This window comes from Prorops nasuta, unplaced genomic scaffold (assembly GCF_024137725.1).
Source record: "Prorops nasuta isolate Cenicafe-Biocafe unplaced genomic scaffold, Cenicafe_Pnas_1.2 PNAS00014, whole genome shotgun sequence".
Taxonomy (NCBI): Eukaryota; Metazoa; Arthropoda; class Insecta; order Hymenoptera; family Bethylidae; genus Prorops; species Prorops nasuta.
The window spans coordinates 5,538,455-5,556,212 of NW_027116811.1; the positions used below are offsets into that span (position 1 = coordinate 5,538,455).

The 17,758-nt window shown below is 38.4% G+C and overlaps 1 protein-coding gene across 3 annotated transcripts in view; it reads left to right on the top strand.

Annotated features, from left to right (window-relative positions):
• Window positions 1–17,758, top strand: part of trh (trachealess) — a 77,169-nt gene that overhangs the window by 15,329 nt on the left and 44,082 nt on the right. For 2 of the 3 annotated variants that reach the window (XM_066735339.1, XM_066735337.1), the window contains exon 3: window positions 5,355–5,402. The exons of the other annotated variant lie outside the window; for it this stretch is intronic. In XM_066735339.1, coding sequence (XP_066591436.1) covers window positions 5,355–5,402 — 48 coding nt within the window. The remainder of the gene's footprint in view (window positions 1–5,354; window positions 5,403–17,758) is intronic. 3 annotated transcript variants of the gene reach the window in all.

Consider the following 17,758-nt stretch of genomic DNA (forward strand, 5'->3'; position numbering starts at 1 on the left):
TAGGGTGATTTTGCAGTTTTTGCAATCTCAGCATATTCAGATAGATTGAGTGATTCTGAGAAGAAAGTTCCTTTGTCATTTTTTAATCTTGTCCTTAATTAAAAAGTTATTTGCAATTAAAAATTATTTAATTCGAGATTTTCTATTTGATGAGCAATCCGGTGGCTCTCTACGGTTAGGATAGGTTTAGAAACGAAGCAGAATATATTTCCTTAGAACAATAATATATATATATGTATAAATACAAATACAAATAGAAGAAGATAGATACTATTCGAATGAGAGAGAGAGAGAGAGAGAGAGAGAGGAATATATGCTATATATATAGAATGAGAGAATAAGTGGGGAGGGGGAGGTGGGCAAAGCGACGAGTTTCTTACCGAACGACATAAATCAACAAACTCTCCCCGCACCGGACCGGATCCGGTTCACCGGACGCTGACTAACCGTATACGGCATATATGAAATTAGCGACACTTCTTTCCAGCATTTCTCATCCGCAAATCCACCGCTAAAAATCCACCGACCGACCACCGATTCTCATTAACCGATCTTTCCCTCTTGCGACAAACTCACCGTTTCTCGGAAAGCTCAACGGCAAAAATTCCATTCGAAGCTCGATAATTATCGAAAATCACACTGCAAATGTCCTGCGTTACCTGTGTAACACGTGTCTCGATATTTTGTTTTTTTTTTACTTCATTTCCGTCAATTAAATTTGAGGAGACGTCGTTGCTGCGTGAGATAGTTTTGTTTGTTTCTAAAGGGTATGTGAACAGTAAGAGAGAGAGAGAGAGAGAAGAGCAATTTTTATTATATATTAGGAGTGGTTTTGATAATATAACAAAGGAATTAATTAATGCAGTGATAATAAAGAAATTCATAGAAAGACTGTATTAATGATTTTATAATTCGTTGTTTAAGATCATTTTCGTGGTTGAAGAGAGAGATAGAGGGATATTCACAGTTGGGAAAGAGAGAAATAAGTAGATAAACCTAAATATATTGCATAACTTCAGAAAAAAGATTAAAAATAGTTATGAAAAAGAAAAATGTTACTTGCATCATTTAATAATAAATATAGGATTTATTAATGTACTATAAATGATATTTTTGAATATAATTATGCTTATTTAAGAAAATAGCTATTTGAAAATTTTTACTGTTTTGTTTAAATAAGTTTGGTACATTTGATGATGAATAGTAAAATAACTGTGCTTATAAAAATGAGTAAAAATTGACGATAATTGAAACAGTATCAACTTTTTATTTGAAGGTTTTATAATCTCTCAATTTTACAGTTTCAAGAAAATTTATACAAAACTGAAAAAGTTATTGGATATCCCAATAAAAAACTGTATCCTCTTCATTTGTTTGTTAATTTATAAAAAATTCTATGAGTGTATTAATTTTATTACTTTTATCAAATATATATCTTGAAATTAACTAAAATCAAATATTAAAAAATTTACATAATAGTTATTTTCTTTAATAACTATAATTAATACATTTTATTGGTAAAAATTAATATACAGCACTTACGAACAAATAAACTAAGGTAAAAATCACTTTTCTCCGAATTATATTTTAAAATATACATCATTCAATATTTGACATTTAAATGCATCCATTTATTTGTGTCCCCAATTGTAAAAATCTACATAGACAGATAATTATTATAAAAAGGTCATGTCCCATTTACGAAAACAGAAAAGTAAATAAAAAAAAATAGATTTCTCCATCTATTCTTCAGCTCTCTTTGACTATACCAAGAATAAAAATAAAGAAAAGAGAGATTGTGCAATAAACAGAGAAGAAAGGATAAATAGACTAGTAGGTATATAAAAAAATTGAAGAGAGATAGATAAATATATAGAAAGATAAAGAAATAAATAAAGAGAGAGAGAGAGAGAGAGAGAGAGGAAAGAAAATCAAGAAAGAGAAGAAAAGAGAGAGAGAGAGACAGACAGACAGAGAGAATCCCGATATATTTATTGTGTATCGAAGAAACCAGGAGCACCGCATTCCTTGCGCATGCGCCGCTCGTAATGAGCGCTCTTGTCTGTCTTTGCTGTCCATCTCTTCTTCCCCCCTCCACCCCCCAAGCCCCCTGCCCCATTCCACCCTCAACGTCCACTATTCGCTTCGAGAAATACACCGGAGAAGCCGAAGACCGATCGACCATCCTCCCCCCTCCCCCCTCCCCCCTCCTCACCATACACGACCATTCGTCCTCTCTCTCTCTCTCTTCTTATAATAATAAGCATAATAATATAGCATCTATCGATTATATTCCTCAGCAATAGCGTTTAAACGCAGTATCGTCCTTCATCCTCTTTTAATTCTTAATTGTAATCATTATAGAAATTACTTAGGCTCGAACAGCTGGTTTATATGATTACAAAAAACTGCCATTTGCAATTAGTCTCTTATCATCCACTTTGGGTCTATATATATATATATATATATATATATAATAAACAATTGTTTACTTTCTACGTAAATTCTAATCTCGAAATTGCAGTAACACTGACCCAGCATTAAAATCTCTCATTTTTTTTGGAGGATAAAAAATTTTTTTTAAAATTAATTGATTAGGAATAATAAAACTTCGAGAGAGAGAGAGAGAGAGGTAAACAAAAAATTGGTGGGTGCTTACATAGTGGAGTTTTGTCGAGTCTTCGATAGTGGACTAATAGGAGGGGGAGGGGGGATATGTGAGAGGGTCGTTAAAATCTCTTTGTTTCTTTGGCAGCGTTAAAAATCTTGTTGAAATCGATCGATCGGAGATAAAATTTCTCGCAGGGAGTAAGAAAATTGTTGGGTATTTTTCGAGGTTAAATTTTTGACGAGTCTTTGATAATGGGGGGGGGGGATAGGCGAGAGAGCAGCGAAGCTCGTGGTGCACACGTTTCCATTCAGATCCTGTTCATTCATCTTTCCTCCGCTCTCTGCGCAAGATTTGAATCAATCAACCATCCCCCCCCCCCCCCTCTACCCCCTTCCGTCTCTTGTACTACTACTTCAGTATCATCCTTTGTTTTATTAGCGTTCATTTGCCACTCGTCTTGGATTATTTGATTCCTTCCATCTCTGTCATCGTTTATCTTCTAAATTTCAAATTTTGAATGATGTTTGAATTGCAACGAGCAAAATTTGTGTTTCGAAAAAATTGAAAATATTTTTAGTGATTTTCGAGAGATATGGTAAGCAATTTAAAAAAGATGGAGAGGTGGCAATTAATTATTTTGTTTTGTCAAAGCTCTGAAAAGTTTTCGTTGCACCTGGATGAATTTTCAAAATTCAAAAGAATTTCGAATAAAAACAGAAAATTCTTTAGATTGTTTTTGAAAATTACTTGGAATTTTCAAACAATTCTCGGTCGTCCTGGATATATATAAATTTCCAAAATTCGACGGATTTCTGGTTAAGACAGACAAGCCGACAAGTTGTTTTTGCGAAAGAGGCTGGGAATCATGAAAAAGCGCCCAGCATCATATAGCCCGGTTGTTGCACAAGATTTTACAGTGGCACGAGTGCCTTAACCGGGAACTAGTCCGGTCACTGGCTAAACTCGAACTGCCTTTTAAGAAAATAAGTGAGCGAGTGCTTCTTATTACACCATTCCCCCTCCCCCTCTTGTTTCTTCATCCATGAGCCGGCATTCGAACTACTATTCTGCTTGCAACTCCAATTCGATCCACAAAATCTGAATTTTTCAAAAAAAAAAAAAAAAATTAATTGGAAACTGGATGTAATGGATTTTAAAATTAATTGTAGAAAGTATAATTAATACTGTGCTGCATTACATCATCCCCCTCCCCCCTTCATGTTTTTTCATCCACGATTCACCACTCGAGCAACTGTTCTGCTTGAAACTTCAATTCGATCTACAAAATTTGAATTTTTACAAAAAAAAAAATTCATTGGAAATTGGATGTAATGGATTTTAAAATTAATTTTAAAACGTTTAATTAATGCTGTGCTGTATTACACCATCCACCGCCCGCCCCCCCCCTCCCCCACCTTCTCGTTTCTTCATCTATGAGCAGTTACTCGAACAACTGTTCTGCTTACAACTTCAATTTGATCTACGAAATCTGAATTTTTATGAAAACTGGATGTAATGGATTTTAAATTTAATTTCAGAAAGTTTAATTATTACTGTGCTAATGCTTTAATTTCTCTTAACACTGTTTTTTCGGTTCATACTCAATTAACAACAATAAGATATAAAATTAAATTAATCTTAACTTCTCATAAATAAAATTTCTGTTTGTGAGAAATTTGATTTTTTTTTAATTAAAAAACCCGGAAGTGGGAATTCCGAAAATTCCCTTTGAACTACATTAAACGAAATCATCAATTAATTTCATTTTATTGGAGCCATCGATAAACCGTATTTTCATCCGAAAAACAGTGGTAAAAAAATAAATAATAAAAATTAAACTAGGCTAAAAGCACAGGAAACCGGAAGTGACTATTTCAAAAGTTTCCTCTCGACTGTATCGAATAAAAAACGAGCACTCGTTTCTCCTCATTGGAGGCTCCGATAAATCGTCGTATCTCTTCTGTTTCAGTTTCGATACCACCCTCCCCCCCCCCCCCCCCCTCTCTTTCTCTCTCGTTTATGGCACAGGGAGAAAGGATCATCGATTAAGACCCGATGGGATTATACCCTCCTGTGTTTTTAAAGCAAATCGACAATCTCCCCGAGAGAACTCGCAGAATCTTAATCAGGCCCCCCTTGCCCCTCCCCCTCCCTCCTTCCCAGAAAAAGCCCTCTCGAAGTCGGAAATTTTTGGTCGAACGAGACAAATTCTGTGTTGCCAGATTGAATTTCTAGCCTTCGCGAAACAGTCGAACGTTGAAGGGAAGGGGGGAGGAGGGGAGGGGGTAGTTCAGGGCGCAGGTCAGAATGGGCGTTGCGGGGGTGGCAACCCTCGAGAGGCACGAGGCTAGCACGCGTTTCTCGCCTCGCTATGACACTCGTGCACGCGCTTTCATGCGGTGCTCGCGCGTACTCTGCGTTGCCCTTTAAAGGGCAGCCCGCGAAACGACAACCAAATTCAAAATTCAAAAAAATTCCAAAATTATTCGAAAAAACTAATTTTTTGACAAAACTCAAACTTTTTCACATTTTCCTGTTTTTCTTGGTACTTGGTCCGCGGTGTGATCGTGCAAAGTGTGCTAAAAAAAGGGAGGGAGGGAACATAAAAAAATAGTGAAAAATAAAAAATGGAGATGGACGTGCGGGCATACGGGAGAATGTGGCAGACGGCGAATTTTTACCCTCACCACTCGGTTATCTCACAGGCCACTAATAACGAATTTCATTCGTGGTTTCATTCTAGGAAACCAGCAATGGATGAGCTGGGCAATCCAACCTCGGTCAACGCACGGTGAGTATATATATATCAAACCTTTCACCTCTCGACAGAATTTTTTTTTATTTTTTTTTGTCTCAATTCTATTTTCAAATTCTGATTTAATTGATTTTCTATTTAATTCTAAGAATCAGTCGAGAGATAACGGATCCGTCGATATTGTTGGAGGGATAATCGTTTAATGGGGGGGGGGGGGGGTGGGAGTAAATGACTATGTAAATGTGTGTCGAGAGAGAGAGAGAAAGAGAGAGAAGAAGAAAACAGTGGCTGGATGATCGTTGTCGGATCGTTTCAGTGAGTTTATCGCAATTGTGGAGTTTTTCTCAGTTTCTTTGTATGGGAGGGGGGGGGGGGGGGAGGGTAAAATTGAAGGGAGAGGGAGTGTACGGTGGGGAGAGAATTAAAGAGAGAGAGTGAGAGTGAGAAAACACAGGGGTGAGTGTGGCTCTCTATATATATATATATAGGGGTTGGGGATCTTATCCGGTCGATCTGACCTGGCCTGACCGTAACAATCGAAACCCTAATAGAATCGCATTTATTCTTATTACCCGACCAACCTGGATCACTCTAAGCCAGCCTGAGATCTTCGCGACACCTAAACTGCCTCTCACCTTTATCCCCTCCCCTCCCCCTACTATCTCAGTTTCTCCCCACTTCCTTGCTATACACTTTGCAAAAACAAAATAATCCAGTTTAATCTCATGCATATATATATATATATACACACACACACACGAAAACTCCCGGAGAAAGCGATGAAAACCCATTAAAACCGTTTGTTTTCATTTGCTTCTTGCGTTTAGAAATCACAGTCGCTGTTGTTATTATGAGAATAAGCGTTGAAGAGTTGCAAAATGTTGGTAGGGGGTGGGGGGTTTCATAGGTGTTCACACAGCAAAACAAGATTATTTATTGTTGTGGCGTTACACATCAAAGAATCTCTCTCTCTCTCTCTCTCTCTCTCTGTTTCTATCTATCAACGCTCTCGATCTCGTTTTTACGAACGTCAACCTAACGAGACCATCGAATCCCCCCCCCCCCTCACTCCGTGTCCCGTAACAGATGCCGACTCGGAGATTGCAAGATTTTCCTAGAAATTCCCTTAATGCTTTTTATAGAGGATAGACTGGCAAATTTTTATCGCCACCCATCCCCTACCGCCAAATTTTTTTAAACAAAACAGGATTTTATCAAGAAAATTCTTTTTGTCCCCGCCCCCTTTTATTCTAACACTCCCATTAATTTTTTAGGATATTCTATAAAAATTTTTAAAAAATTGTCAGAAATGTAATTTGAGAAAATACACTCGGGATAAATCGAGTTGATAACACTTCACGTGTGACGTCATACGTGTGTGTTTTTCTGAATGTACATGCTATATATATAGTGTATATAGCACATATACAGAGAAAACTGAATATTCCAGCTGCGTTAGCAAAGCGACACAATGCGCTTTTCTGTGTCGGGTGAGCGTGGCCAATCAGGGAGTTTCTCGTTCAAACGAGCTCCCCCCCCCCCCCTTCATGTTCCAGTCAAAGTTAAATCCTTTGAAAATCTTTGGCGCACCGATTTGTCAGTAGCTTCTTCTTTCCTCGATGCACACAGCTCCAACTCGAATCTGTCAACGTCCATTCTACCCAACGTAACACAATCAAATTTCTAAGTTTCCATTTTTTATTTTATTCTCTGTGACGTCATGAAAATCATTGTACCGGCCCTTCGAGAGAATCCGTGAGAATTTTTATCGCTGGAAATAATGGCAGAAAGTATCGTTGGTGCTCGGATGAAAGAACAGGAAATTTTTTTAAAATTCTGGAGAACAGAAAATCAAAAGATTTTATAGTTTCGTGACAAGTAGTAATCGAGTTTATTTTTGCCGAGATCCTTTATTTATATATCTATTTAAATAAGAGCTTGATTTTTCTTGCTATTAATATTAGTATTACTGTATATTTTTTTTATTGCAAGATTTCTAATTTCCATTTCTTATGTATTTAATTTCAAATATTGTTTGTAAATGTTACATATTAATATTCTCAATGACGTCACAAAGATTTACTTAAACGTCTGAATTATTTCAGTTCCCTCTCCGAACGTCCCTCGTCTCAAAAGTTGAATTTCCGAGGCTTCTCAAACTAAAAAATGTTCTCTAACGTCACGGATTAATATTCTCAATGACGTCACAAAAGTTTACTTAAACGCTCGAATTATTTCAGTTCCTTCTCTCAACGCCTGCACACGACTCAAACGTTGAATTTTCCAAGTCTCTCCGACCCAAAACTCTTTCTCGATGCTCTATATATATATATATATATATATTGCGTTATAACGTCAGAAAAGTTTTGGTAGGCGTATAGCTCTAATAGAGTGCATGCATGTGAATACGTGAGAAATCTCGTTGCTGGAAATGAGGCGCAGGAGAACGAACGGTGGCAGACAATGCGGGCATTTTCATTAGGCGAGCGTCGAGGCCAGTAGTGGGTTCGCTTTTTATGAAATCGACATTCCGCGGTTACTATGGCAACCGGGACCGATCGGGAAAAACCGACGTTCATATCGTTCATACAAAAGCCAAATCCGGTTTAATAGTCCTGGATACGAGACAAGCGACAACCGGACAAAGTTTCTTTCTTCGCCTTCTTGCGCCCCCCCCCCCCCCCACCTCCCCCTCCTTCTTCGTGTCAGCCAGGATCGGCACCGAACTACACGTGGTACTCGATGCTCGAACAAATTTTTTATTACCCCGCTTTTCCACCACGAGCAAAATTGTTCTCTCGAGAGAAAGGTGGTACCTCCCCCTCCCCCCCCCCCCCTCATCATCAATATGTCTTCCTTGTGCGTTGATCGGTTTTCACCGGAAATAACGTATATCGTGCTCGACAGGGAAACAAAGAAATTTTTGTTTTCCTATTTTTTAATTATTACTATGTAATTGTTCTGGAAAGAGGATAATTTTTAAAATTGGCTCCACCTATTTTTGACATCAATTGTATCGGTGAAAATTCATCAAATTTTATATAGGATACTCAAAGATGGGAAATATTTGTTCTTCCACAAAGAGTTGTATTTTTCCTAAAAAATATAATTGTTTCCTCCCCCTTTCATCGTATTATTAAAAATTAATCGAATGACGCGTTGTGCTCTATGCTTATATAAAGATGAATAAAAAATGTCCTACGTTTTTCCATTAGAAGAGCAATTATTCCCAAGAAGGGGCGATTTTTTAAATCGGACTTCGTTGCTGGACGCTGAAATTTTGGCCAGCGAGGGGTGGAGGGGGCAAGTAATTATTGCGGGATCGGACAATTAACTTTTTTTAGAGGGCTCACGCGCTACTCTATGATTTCGCAGAGTGTATCGCAAAAATAATAAGCTCCCCCCCTTTAGCCTCACCCCCCGAGGCCCCACCCCATCCCACCACTCCACGCACGATTTCCTGCCAAGGATAATTGGCCGGATTGACCAGCGCTTGCCCTAATAATAATTCTATTAAGAATGTAAATCGCAAATATAATCGTACCCTAGACTCTCAGGATAATAATGCCAATCTGCCAAATCACAGTCTCCATGCACCTCCCTCGCCCCGCCCCCTCCCCAAAAAACAAGAAAATAGGAAATTTTGAAAATTGAGCAAAAAAATCTGAAACTAGCATGTCCCACATAATGATGGTATAGACATATATATATATATATAGTTCTTGCTTTCAATGTGTATTTCACTCATTAAAATCATCCCTTGTCAATTATATATATCACATTCTAATTTTCGAGCTGGAATCTCTCGCATCTTGAGAATTTCCTCTCTCTCTCTCTCTCTCTCTCTCTCTGGAAAGTTTGGTCCTTTCTTCTCTATCGACGAGAAATTTTGCTGGGAGCAATTAGAAGGTCTGCTTAAAGAAGTATCATTAGCCAGTTGGATTTGCATAATGCATGCCAATTACTGAAAAATCACGCGTCAATAACAACTCTCTTCCTGCATTACAATGTAAATATGTAGAAATGTAACGCGGATGGCAGAAAGAGCGTGCCAAATGAGGGAGTGAAAAGGGTTTCAAGAGAGAGAGAGAGGATTGTAGGGATTTTTACAGGTGGGGGAGGGGGGAGGGTTGACGGATACGCGAGTGGTCGTATTGCAATGCGAGCGACGAGACGGTCGCTTTTGTTTCCCAAATGAGCAAACGTGGGCCTTTTGTGGACTCCTACCCGCCACTCTTCCTTCTTTCCATCCTTTCTCCTCTTCTTCCTTCCTTTTTGGATCCTCCAAGGGTCAAGGAACCCCCCTTGACACGCCTCGATCTTCCTCTCTGCTCTCCTCTTTCAACGTCCACCTTGCTATATATATAAATAAAAAACTCGATGAAATACGACGAATCAAGGGAAGATCATCGACTCTCTCATTCATATAATAACGGAATAGCGAAACGTACGAGAATGGGAAATTTATTCGTATGAAACCGTAGTGGGTGGGAGGGGGTGGGGCTTAAAAGTCGATGCGATTCCGTCAATGCCTATAAGCGCCCTAAAAGACGCTTTAAATCGAGTTCGACTGAAAAGAATCTCATAGCGACGCTGACTATAAAGACATTCTTTCTGGGCCTCCACCCCCACTCTTTTCAGTTTTCTTCCCATACCCTGCCCCCCCCCCCCCCCACTTTTTTCTCGTGTTTTAATTTTTTTCATTATTTGCATATTTTTAAAAAATTTTTTTATTCATCTTCCACGAGTGTGTGTTTTCAAATACAGAGAGAGAGAGAGAGAATTAGTAGTTTTGACATTATGCTCGGGATTCCATGATAGGAAATAGGGGAGGATTAGCGGATCCCGAGGGGGCCAAGGGAGATCCCAAGGAGAAAGCAGGGAATGACCGGGCAACAATAACGCGGTAATCCTCGACGATGAAAAATGTTGAAATCGGGAAAAGCAGAAGGAGCCGTGACAGTTCGATACATTTTAAATGCGTTACGGAGCATTTGGCTTGGACGATAACCGACACTCCGCCACTGCGCCCGTTATTTATCTTCAGATTTATGGACAAACCCCAAAACAGCCCCTTACACGATTTCTTCCAACCACGAATTACTCTCTACTTCACCCCCAAACTTTTCACCACTAATATTCTTCTCCTTTTATATAAATATATGACATAGTTTTTTCTAAAAAAATATATATATATATATATATATATAATAAAATAACAATTATTTTTTCTAAATATACATACTACATAATTTATAATTCTAAGTATTATAGTTCTTCATTTAAACAAATTTTTATTCACTCTATTAATATCTATTATTTTAAATTTTATATATTTACTTGCTATAAGATAATTCTTATATTTTATTGATTGATAAAATTTTTTCTTCAATATTATATCTAACTTTTTTCTATACACATACGTGTTTTTTTCACTCGTAATTTCACGCAGGATTCTATATAAGTAAATGGGAGAGATTTCCGAACGCTACGAAGCCGATGGAAAATTTCCCTTCTCATTTTCATAGATACGAGTTTGCTTGTCGTTTATTGGCCAATGATAACGCCCAAGGATATTTCGAACGCCCGGAGATTCCGCCGATCAAAAGTTGCGACATTAATTCGAGACGACCTGTATATGGGCATGGGATGGGTGAGAAAGGGTGGGGGGGGGGGGGCAATCAGCTAGGAGACTAAGTGGGAAGGGCCTGTATAGTCGCTAATCTGCATGAGCAGATTGCTTTGAGAATTGACAGGGCGCGTTTCGCAATCTCTCAACTGGCCAACTTGACGCCTTAAATCTTAAATCAACCCCAGCAAAGTCAAAGTCCAAAGACTCGCTCTCCAACACGGTGAACCATCAAACTAACTCAATGCATACATTAACAAATGTTCATTAACCAACATCAAATCTTCCAACTTGTTCCTAGAAAAATACTACTTGTTTCTTCCTGTACTCTCTGCATATATATATATATATATATATAGGTTTTTCTTGTGCCAACGTTAATTCTATGCTCGACCAAGAATTCCAGAATGACTGGTGTTTGGCTTATTCTTAAGGAAATGCACACGATAGACTTGCAGATTTATTCAAATCGCACAGCCAGAGCTTTTCAGTCCAAAGAAATCTAGGCAGTGTGTGTGTGTGTGTGTGTGTGTGTCTGAGAGGAAGGTTAAAAAATGAGACGAAAAAGCGTGAAAAGTAGCAGTTTCACGCACACGCGTGTATATATTCGTTAGAGGGTAACGTGAGAAACGACTCGTCACTTTTCAACCTGTACATTTCACTGGAGAATTCGAGAGTTTCGAAAATTTCTCCATCCTCTAATTTCCTGGATTATCGCGTGGCCAATAAAGCCAGGACGAGAAGGGACCCCCTAGAATTGCCTCGATAAGATCCGGTAGCTTGAGAAATCAACTCGAGCAATTTCATGAATTAATTAGGCCATTTTCCACAGAGACGATAATGAACTTTGACATTGAAATTAGCTTTCGGCCTTGTAATTCGTCAACCCCTCTCTACATTCTTTTTTTCCTTCTCTCTTTCTCCGACGTCAATTAAACTTTTTCACGATCCTGTATAGAGATTCTTCAGGTATGCTGTGCTATTGTGTATAAATATATAGAGCGAGGTACTTGTGTGTGACGTCACAGAGCTACCAACGTAAAAATTCGTTCATCTGCTTGATTCTGGGACATATGCATTTTGTGTGTGTGTGTGTGTGTGCATAAGACCTCTTTGAATGCGCAAATTTAAAAGAGATTCAAAATGGTTTTATCCAAAAAATAGTTAACTCGTGTAGTCACAGAGATAAATGCATTTTTACATTTATCTTTAAGAAGAAAAGAAGGAGGGGTATATTAAAAATGTATATAATTTGTTCATTCTTTCTACATAGGTATTATAGTATTTGTAAATGTACAAATGAAAGAGAGTTGGTCGATTGATCTCAAGTAATGTAATGAACGAGAGAGAGAGAGAGAGAGAGAATATTAAATAAATAAATTGTTGATTCAAAAGAACATGTTAAATTAGACAATGGTTCCAAATTAGCTCGGTGGATCTCAGAAGGAAACTGTATGGCTAGTGCAGTTTTAAATTTACTTTTAAAGAAAAAAAAGAGGGGAGGGGGGATTTTAGATATATATAGAAATTTTTTATTATTTCTACACAGGTATTATATATAGTACACATGTACAAATGAGAGTGTTGGTCGATTGATCCTAAGTAAAGCAATAGCGAGAGAGAGAGAGAGAGAGAGAGAGAGAGAGAGTATTAAATAAATAAATTGTTGATTCAAAAGATCAAATAAAAGTGGGCAATGGCTCCAAATTGGCTCGGTGGATCTCAGAAGGAAATTGGCCACAGCGCAGCTTCGATACAATTGAATGCTGGATCTTCGCGAAGTGGCCATTCTTATGTATGAAATTCATGTGCATCCCAACGTCTTATTATTGTTATTGCACTCACCCAGTATTCGAGGATTTCATTCCCCGTAACTGTCCGTAAAACTTGGCCTTGTGTGCGTAGACAAGTTTTAAGGACAAGGGTGGATCGAGAGTTCATCCCGAAGCCTCGTGGAATTTGCTTCCTGCTAAAATGAGATTCTTTTATTCTTATTAAAAGGGACCGATGTGCTTTATCGTGCTTCATCGAAATTTGCGCAATTTTCAAACGTAAAAAATGAAGAAGAGAGAGAGAGAGATGTTTTGATTTGGTTACTGGTGCGAAAAACTTTTTATGCAATTCTTTGTTAAATTAATGAGAATTTTTTTAGAGGTTTTTATATAGTGTGTCTAATTAAATTACTGTGATAGGGAAAATAGTTAGATTAGTGCAGATTATATGAGAAAAACTAGAAATTAAAATAAAATTTTTTAATTTGTTAATAATAAAATCTAACTTTGATACACAATCTTAAGTAAATATAATATAAATTAACACAATGTCACCATAATATAGCTTTGCAATTTTTATAAAAAAAAAAATTTATTTATCAACCAGTACAAGCATTTTTAAAAATATAAGCAAAATCTATAAGAATTTGTGGCAGTCTTACACAAAAATAATCAAAAACCACAATGAAAACAAAGATTGACAAATGCAAGACAACATAAATTAGAAATTAGAATAAAATTGTACTATATATGCCAAGATATAAAAATTTCGGTAAGAAAAGAGAGGAAGAGAGAGAGAAAGAGTATTAGAGTTAAAAAGAAAAGGGATAGAAATATATTCCACGTTGCAATATTTACAAGTGGCTCTCAATATTTCAGTACTGTTGCGCCAGCTCTATATTATGTATGGACCATTGCTTATGAATAACCGCCGTGCTATCCGTAACGCGAGCCTCCCTAAGTGGGATTTATACCTTCTCCCCCACCATTTCCTTTTCTCAAACGAAAACTCACCTCCCCATAAATTCACCACCCCCGCCCCCGCCCCTCCCACTCTCGACCAATGACGACACGATGATAATTGCAAGACAAAAAAAAATAAATAAAAAATCATAAAAGATCGTGGATGAAGCAATTAATAACTGGCAATAATTAGTCGACTGGGAGGAAAGTCGAGATTAATGAGATTGGGAGAGAGAGCTTGATTATGCGCCACGGTGTTCTCGCAGCAATCTTGCAAAACATTATTCCAACTAAACTGTCATAAACGGGAGGAAATGAAAAGAGCCGCTTAATAGCTTGCGCATGCAAATACCTCCCCCCCCCCCCCTCCCTCCTCGAGGAATAGCAAGCCACCAAAGGGATGAATTTCCACCCCTCGAGGATACCACCAGAGACCTTAGCCCTTTACTCCTTCCCAGCCTCTCGTTTCTTCATAGTTCAAACCTACAGATAAGGCAATTTAATGGATTTTCTCTTCTCTCACTCGCACTCTCTCACTCTTTGTCTTTCTCGTGTTACTAATTGTTACATCTATGTAAATATAGTCTCTCTCTCTTGTATTTTTTTTTTGTTAGTCGTTACGTAATATACTTCCTCACCCTTGGAAGAAAGTTGATTGATCATTGAAACGTAAACATATATATATATATATGTGTGTGTATAAAGCTGTGGTGATATTCGACCATTATCAATAACATTAGAGCTTGGAAGCTTATAGAAAAAAAAAAAAAAAAAAGAGAGAAATAGAAAAAGGGGGCGGGTGGTAAAAACGAGGGATATTCTAGGAACAGCTGAGGGCAGAAGTTTTCTTATCCATCGAGAGTTGGAAACGCATTCCGGAATGGTCGAGAGAGAGGGGGGGGGGGGGTAAGTGGTGGAGTCCTGGGGCAACGGCTTAACGTAAGGGCTCGTAAAAGGGCCAGAACGATGATGACCCTACGTGTGCCTCTTCCTCTGTCTCTTCTCATTCGCGTGTCTCTCTCTCTCCCTCTGTATACGTGTGTGTTTACACGCATCCCTCGTCGCACTTTCCAATTTCCTCGCTAAAGAAGGAAAACCGAAAAAACTGACATTTATTTATTTAATCGTTAAAAATTTCATACGTCATTTTGATCGTGATTAAAGTTCTAAGTTTTCCAAGGACAGTGATCATTTGTAAATCAAATTTATTTTGGATCAAGGGTGTAAATTTTGAAAAAAAAGTTTCAACTATTTCGTTTAAGTAGTACAAACAAAACCTATAAACTTTGTTAATTTAATCTTTAAAAATTCGATATTTCATTGTGCTCACGGTCAAAGCTATAAGTTCTCCAAGGACGCAATGATTAAATATAACTCAAATCTATCGTGGGACCAAGGGGACCATTTTCGAGAGAACAAGTTTCAACTATTTTGTATAATTAGTGTACAAACGAAACCTACAAAAATTCTTAATTTAATCTCCAAAAATTCAAAACACGATCCCAACTCATGTTCAAAATCCAAAGTTTTGAAGCAACCAACTTTGTACAGGAAAGAGCAACTATTTAGGAATAAGGGGGTGAATTCGGAGGGTTGGGAGTTCGAAGGTACATCGTGCAAAATAAAGCACAACTTTCAATAAAGCCGAACATCGATCAAAGCTCGGTTCCCGAAATGGTCCATTTGTCGCCCAAGGACTATTTGGCCGGATGACAATCCCGCAGGATGTCCAGGACTCCGGTGCCATTCCAGGATGGCACAACTGACCATCTCTTTTGCATAATGATCGTCCTTGGGGAGGCTAAGCACCGGGCCCATATGCATGGAAATACCCCCTATATGCTCTCCCTATCCAGCTCATCCTCTTCATTCTTTTTATTTTCATCCTCCTCCTCCTCCTTTATCTTCCTCTTCTTCTTATTTACCCCCACCCTCTTCCATTACAAAATGCCCCATTTCCTCCAAAACGACTCGATCAAGATTATATTCATCTCCCCTTCACACTTGACGCTTGAGATTTTAACAGGCAGAATTATGGACTCCCCCCCCCCCCCCCCTTTGGGTGCTCAACAATATAATCGTTGGACCTGTATATATATAAATTTCAGAGGCCTTTTTAACAGCTTATTATATACGAATCGTCCAAGAGAGAGAGAGGGGGGGGGGATAGGAGCAAGGTAAGTGGATGATATTCTGCAGTTTTTCAAGGCAGAGAGCGAGCGAGGGAAAGATCACTCGTTGCTTTTTGCCCTCGCAACGCTCCGCTGATTTGGCTGAATGCGAGAGACTCGATATTGGAATCAACTACCAACATAGACTCGCTCTTTCCATTTATCCATCTCGATTCGCCTTTCTTATCTCGCCTTATTAGATTTATGCCAAATCATTTCCAATATTTCCCCCCCCCCCCCCCTCCCCTTCAGCTAGTCCACCTGCGAGAGAACTCTTGTAATTCCTGTAAATTCTGCCAGTTTAGTGCTTTTATTTCTCGGGAGGTGAGACTGGTCGAGCGTAACGATATCCTTCTGTATGTGTGTGTGTGGGTGTGTATGAATCATTTATCGGGCCCATAACGCGGGACGACGGTCAGTTTTATGCGGGAGCAGTAGAATTTGATCAAACTTCGTTTTGCGGCCACTCGGGGAGCCATAACCGAGGCACCCCTAACCAACCCCCACGAGCGAACCATCCGCTGCCCCTCCTCGACCCCCAAATTAACCTCCCCGTAAAAGCCCAATAGCCTCCTAATTATTGTTAAATTTCCTGCGCTTCAAAAACCTATTTTTCTTCATGTTTTTTTTTTTTTTTGGTTGTAGTTTATTGGTTTTTGATTTTGTGTGCTCTTTGGAAAGATTACAGGGGTGGGTTAATTATTGATACGTGTGTTTCATTGTATTTTAATCATAACACTTTTTAAGAACCTTGAATTTATAATTTTGCAAGCTCTTTGGTTTATGCTTTTATATAGTTTATTGCTTGTTGCTATAAACTTTATTTTTAGAATTACAAGGCGCACGAGTAATTAATATTTTTTAAATAATTTTTTTAAGAACTTTAAATTTATTGCGTTATTGCAAATTTTTACTAATTTTGAAACTATTTGGTGAATATACGTTTTTATCCATTGTTTTTCGTGTTTAAATCTATTTCGAGAAGATGAAACAAGGTGTACGAATAATTGTTATTTAATTTTTTCAACGAATAAAATTTTTTATTGACCATAAATAATTTAAATTCTACAACAGTTTCTCTCAAACCACACACACTATACACGTCTTGGAAAAACACCCCTGAAGAGAAAGAGGGGTGCAAGCTTAGTATCGGACGAAGAGTCACAAGTTTCACTTTGCGTGACGCGAAATCGTAAAAAAAAAAACTTCCGGTACGAACATTTTACGGTCCGGCTCAGAAGTTTTTCACCGTGTAACAAAATTTACCATTGGAGCATGGTTTGTTGGACGATGGAATTGCAAGAGTATGACCTTATTTGACATAGAGTACGAGGAAGGAAGAGGGAGGGGGGGGGGGGGGGAGAGGGTTCTTAGGGAATTCGACTAGGGAGCTTGAAGAGCCGTTTAACGAATGCCGCGAACGTTTGCCGAAGCGTCAATATTTGTGGTGCTCGAGTACACTTGGCTACTCGCTCGAATAGGCCCTCGATGGGTGTAGATATTACGTGTACCCAGGGCCACCGGGCCATCCCATACTCTCACCTAACCCCCCCCCCCCCCACTCCTCTCTCTCTCTCTCTCCTTACTCTCGCGTGACATCCACAAATACAAAAGGACAACTGACCCCAGAACCAACAATCTCACGTTCATTCGTTATTTATCCTTCATTTCAATTTAACATTTACATTCCCCCCCTCCCCCTCCCACCCTAACTCTCATTTTACCCAGATACTCGCTTCTCTAACGAGAAATATCCCAGGAAAATTGGTGCGAATTTTCCAATTCTTCGACTACTCGTAAATTCTAATAACAATTTCCTCATTTTTTTGGGAAATTTTTATGGAGTTTTCCGATAAT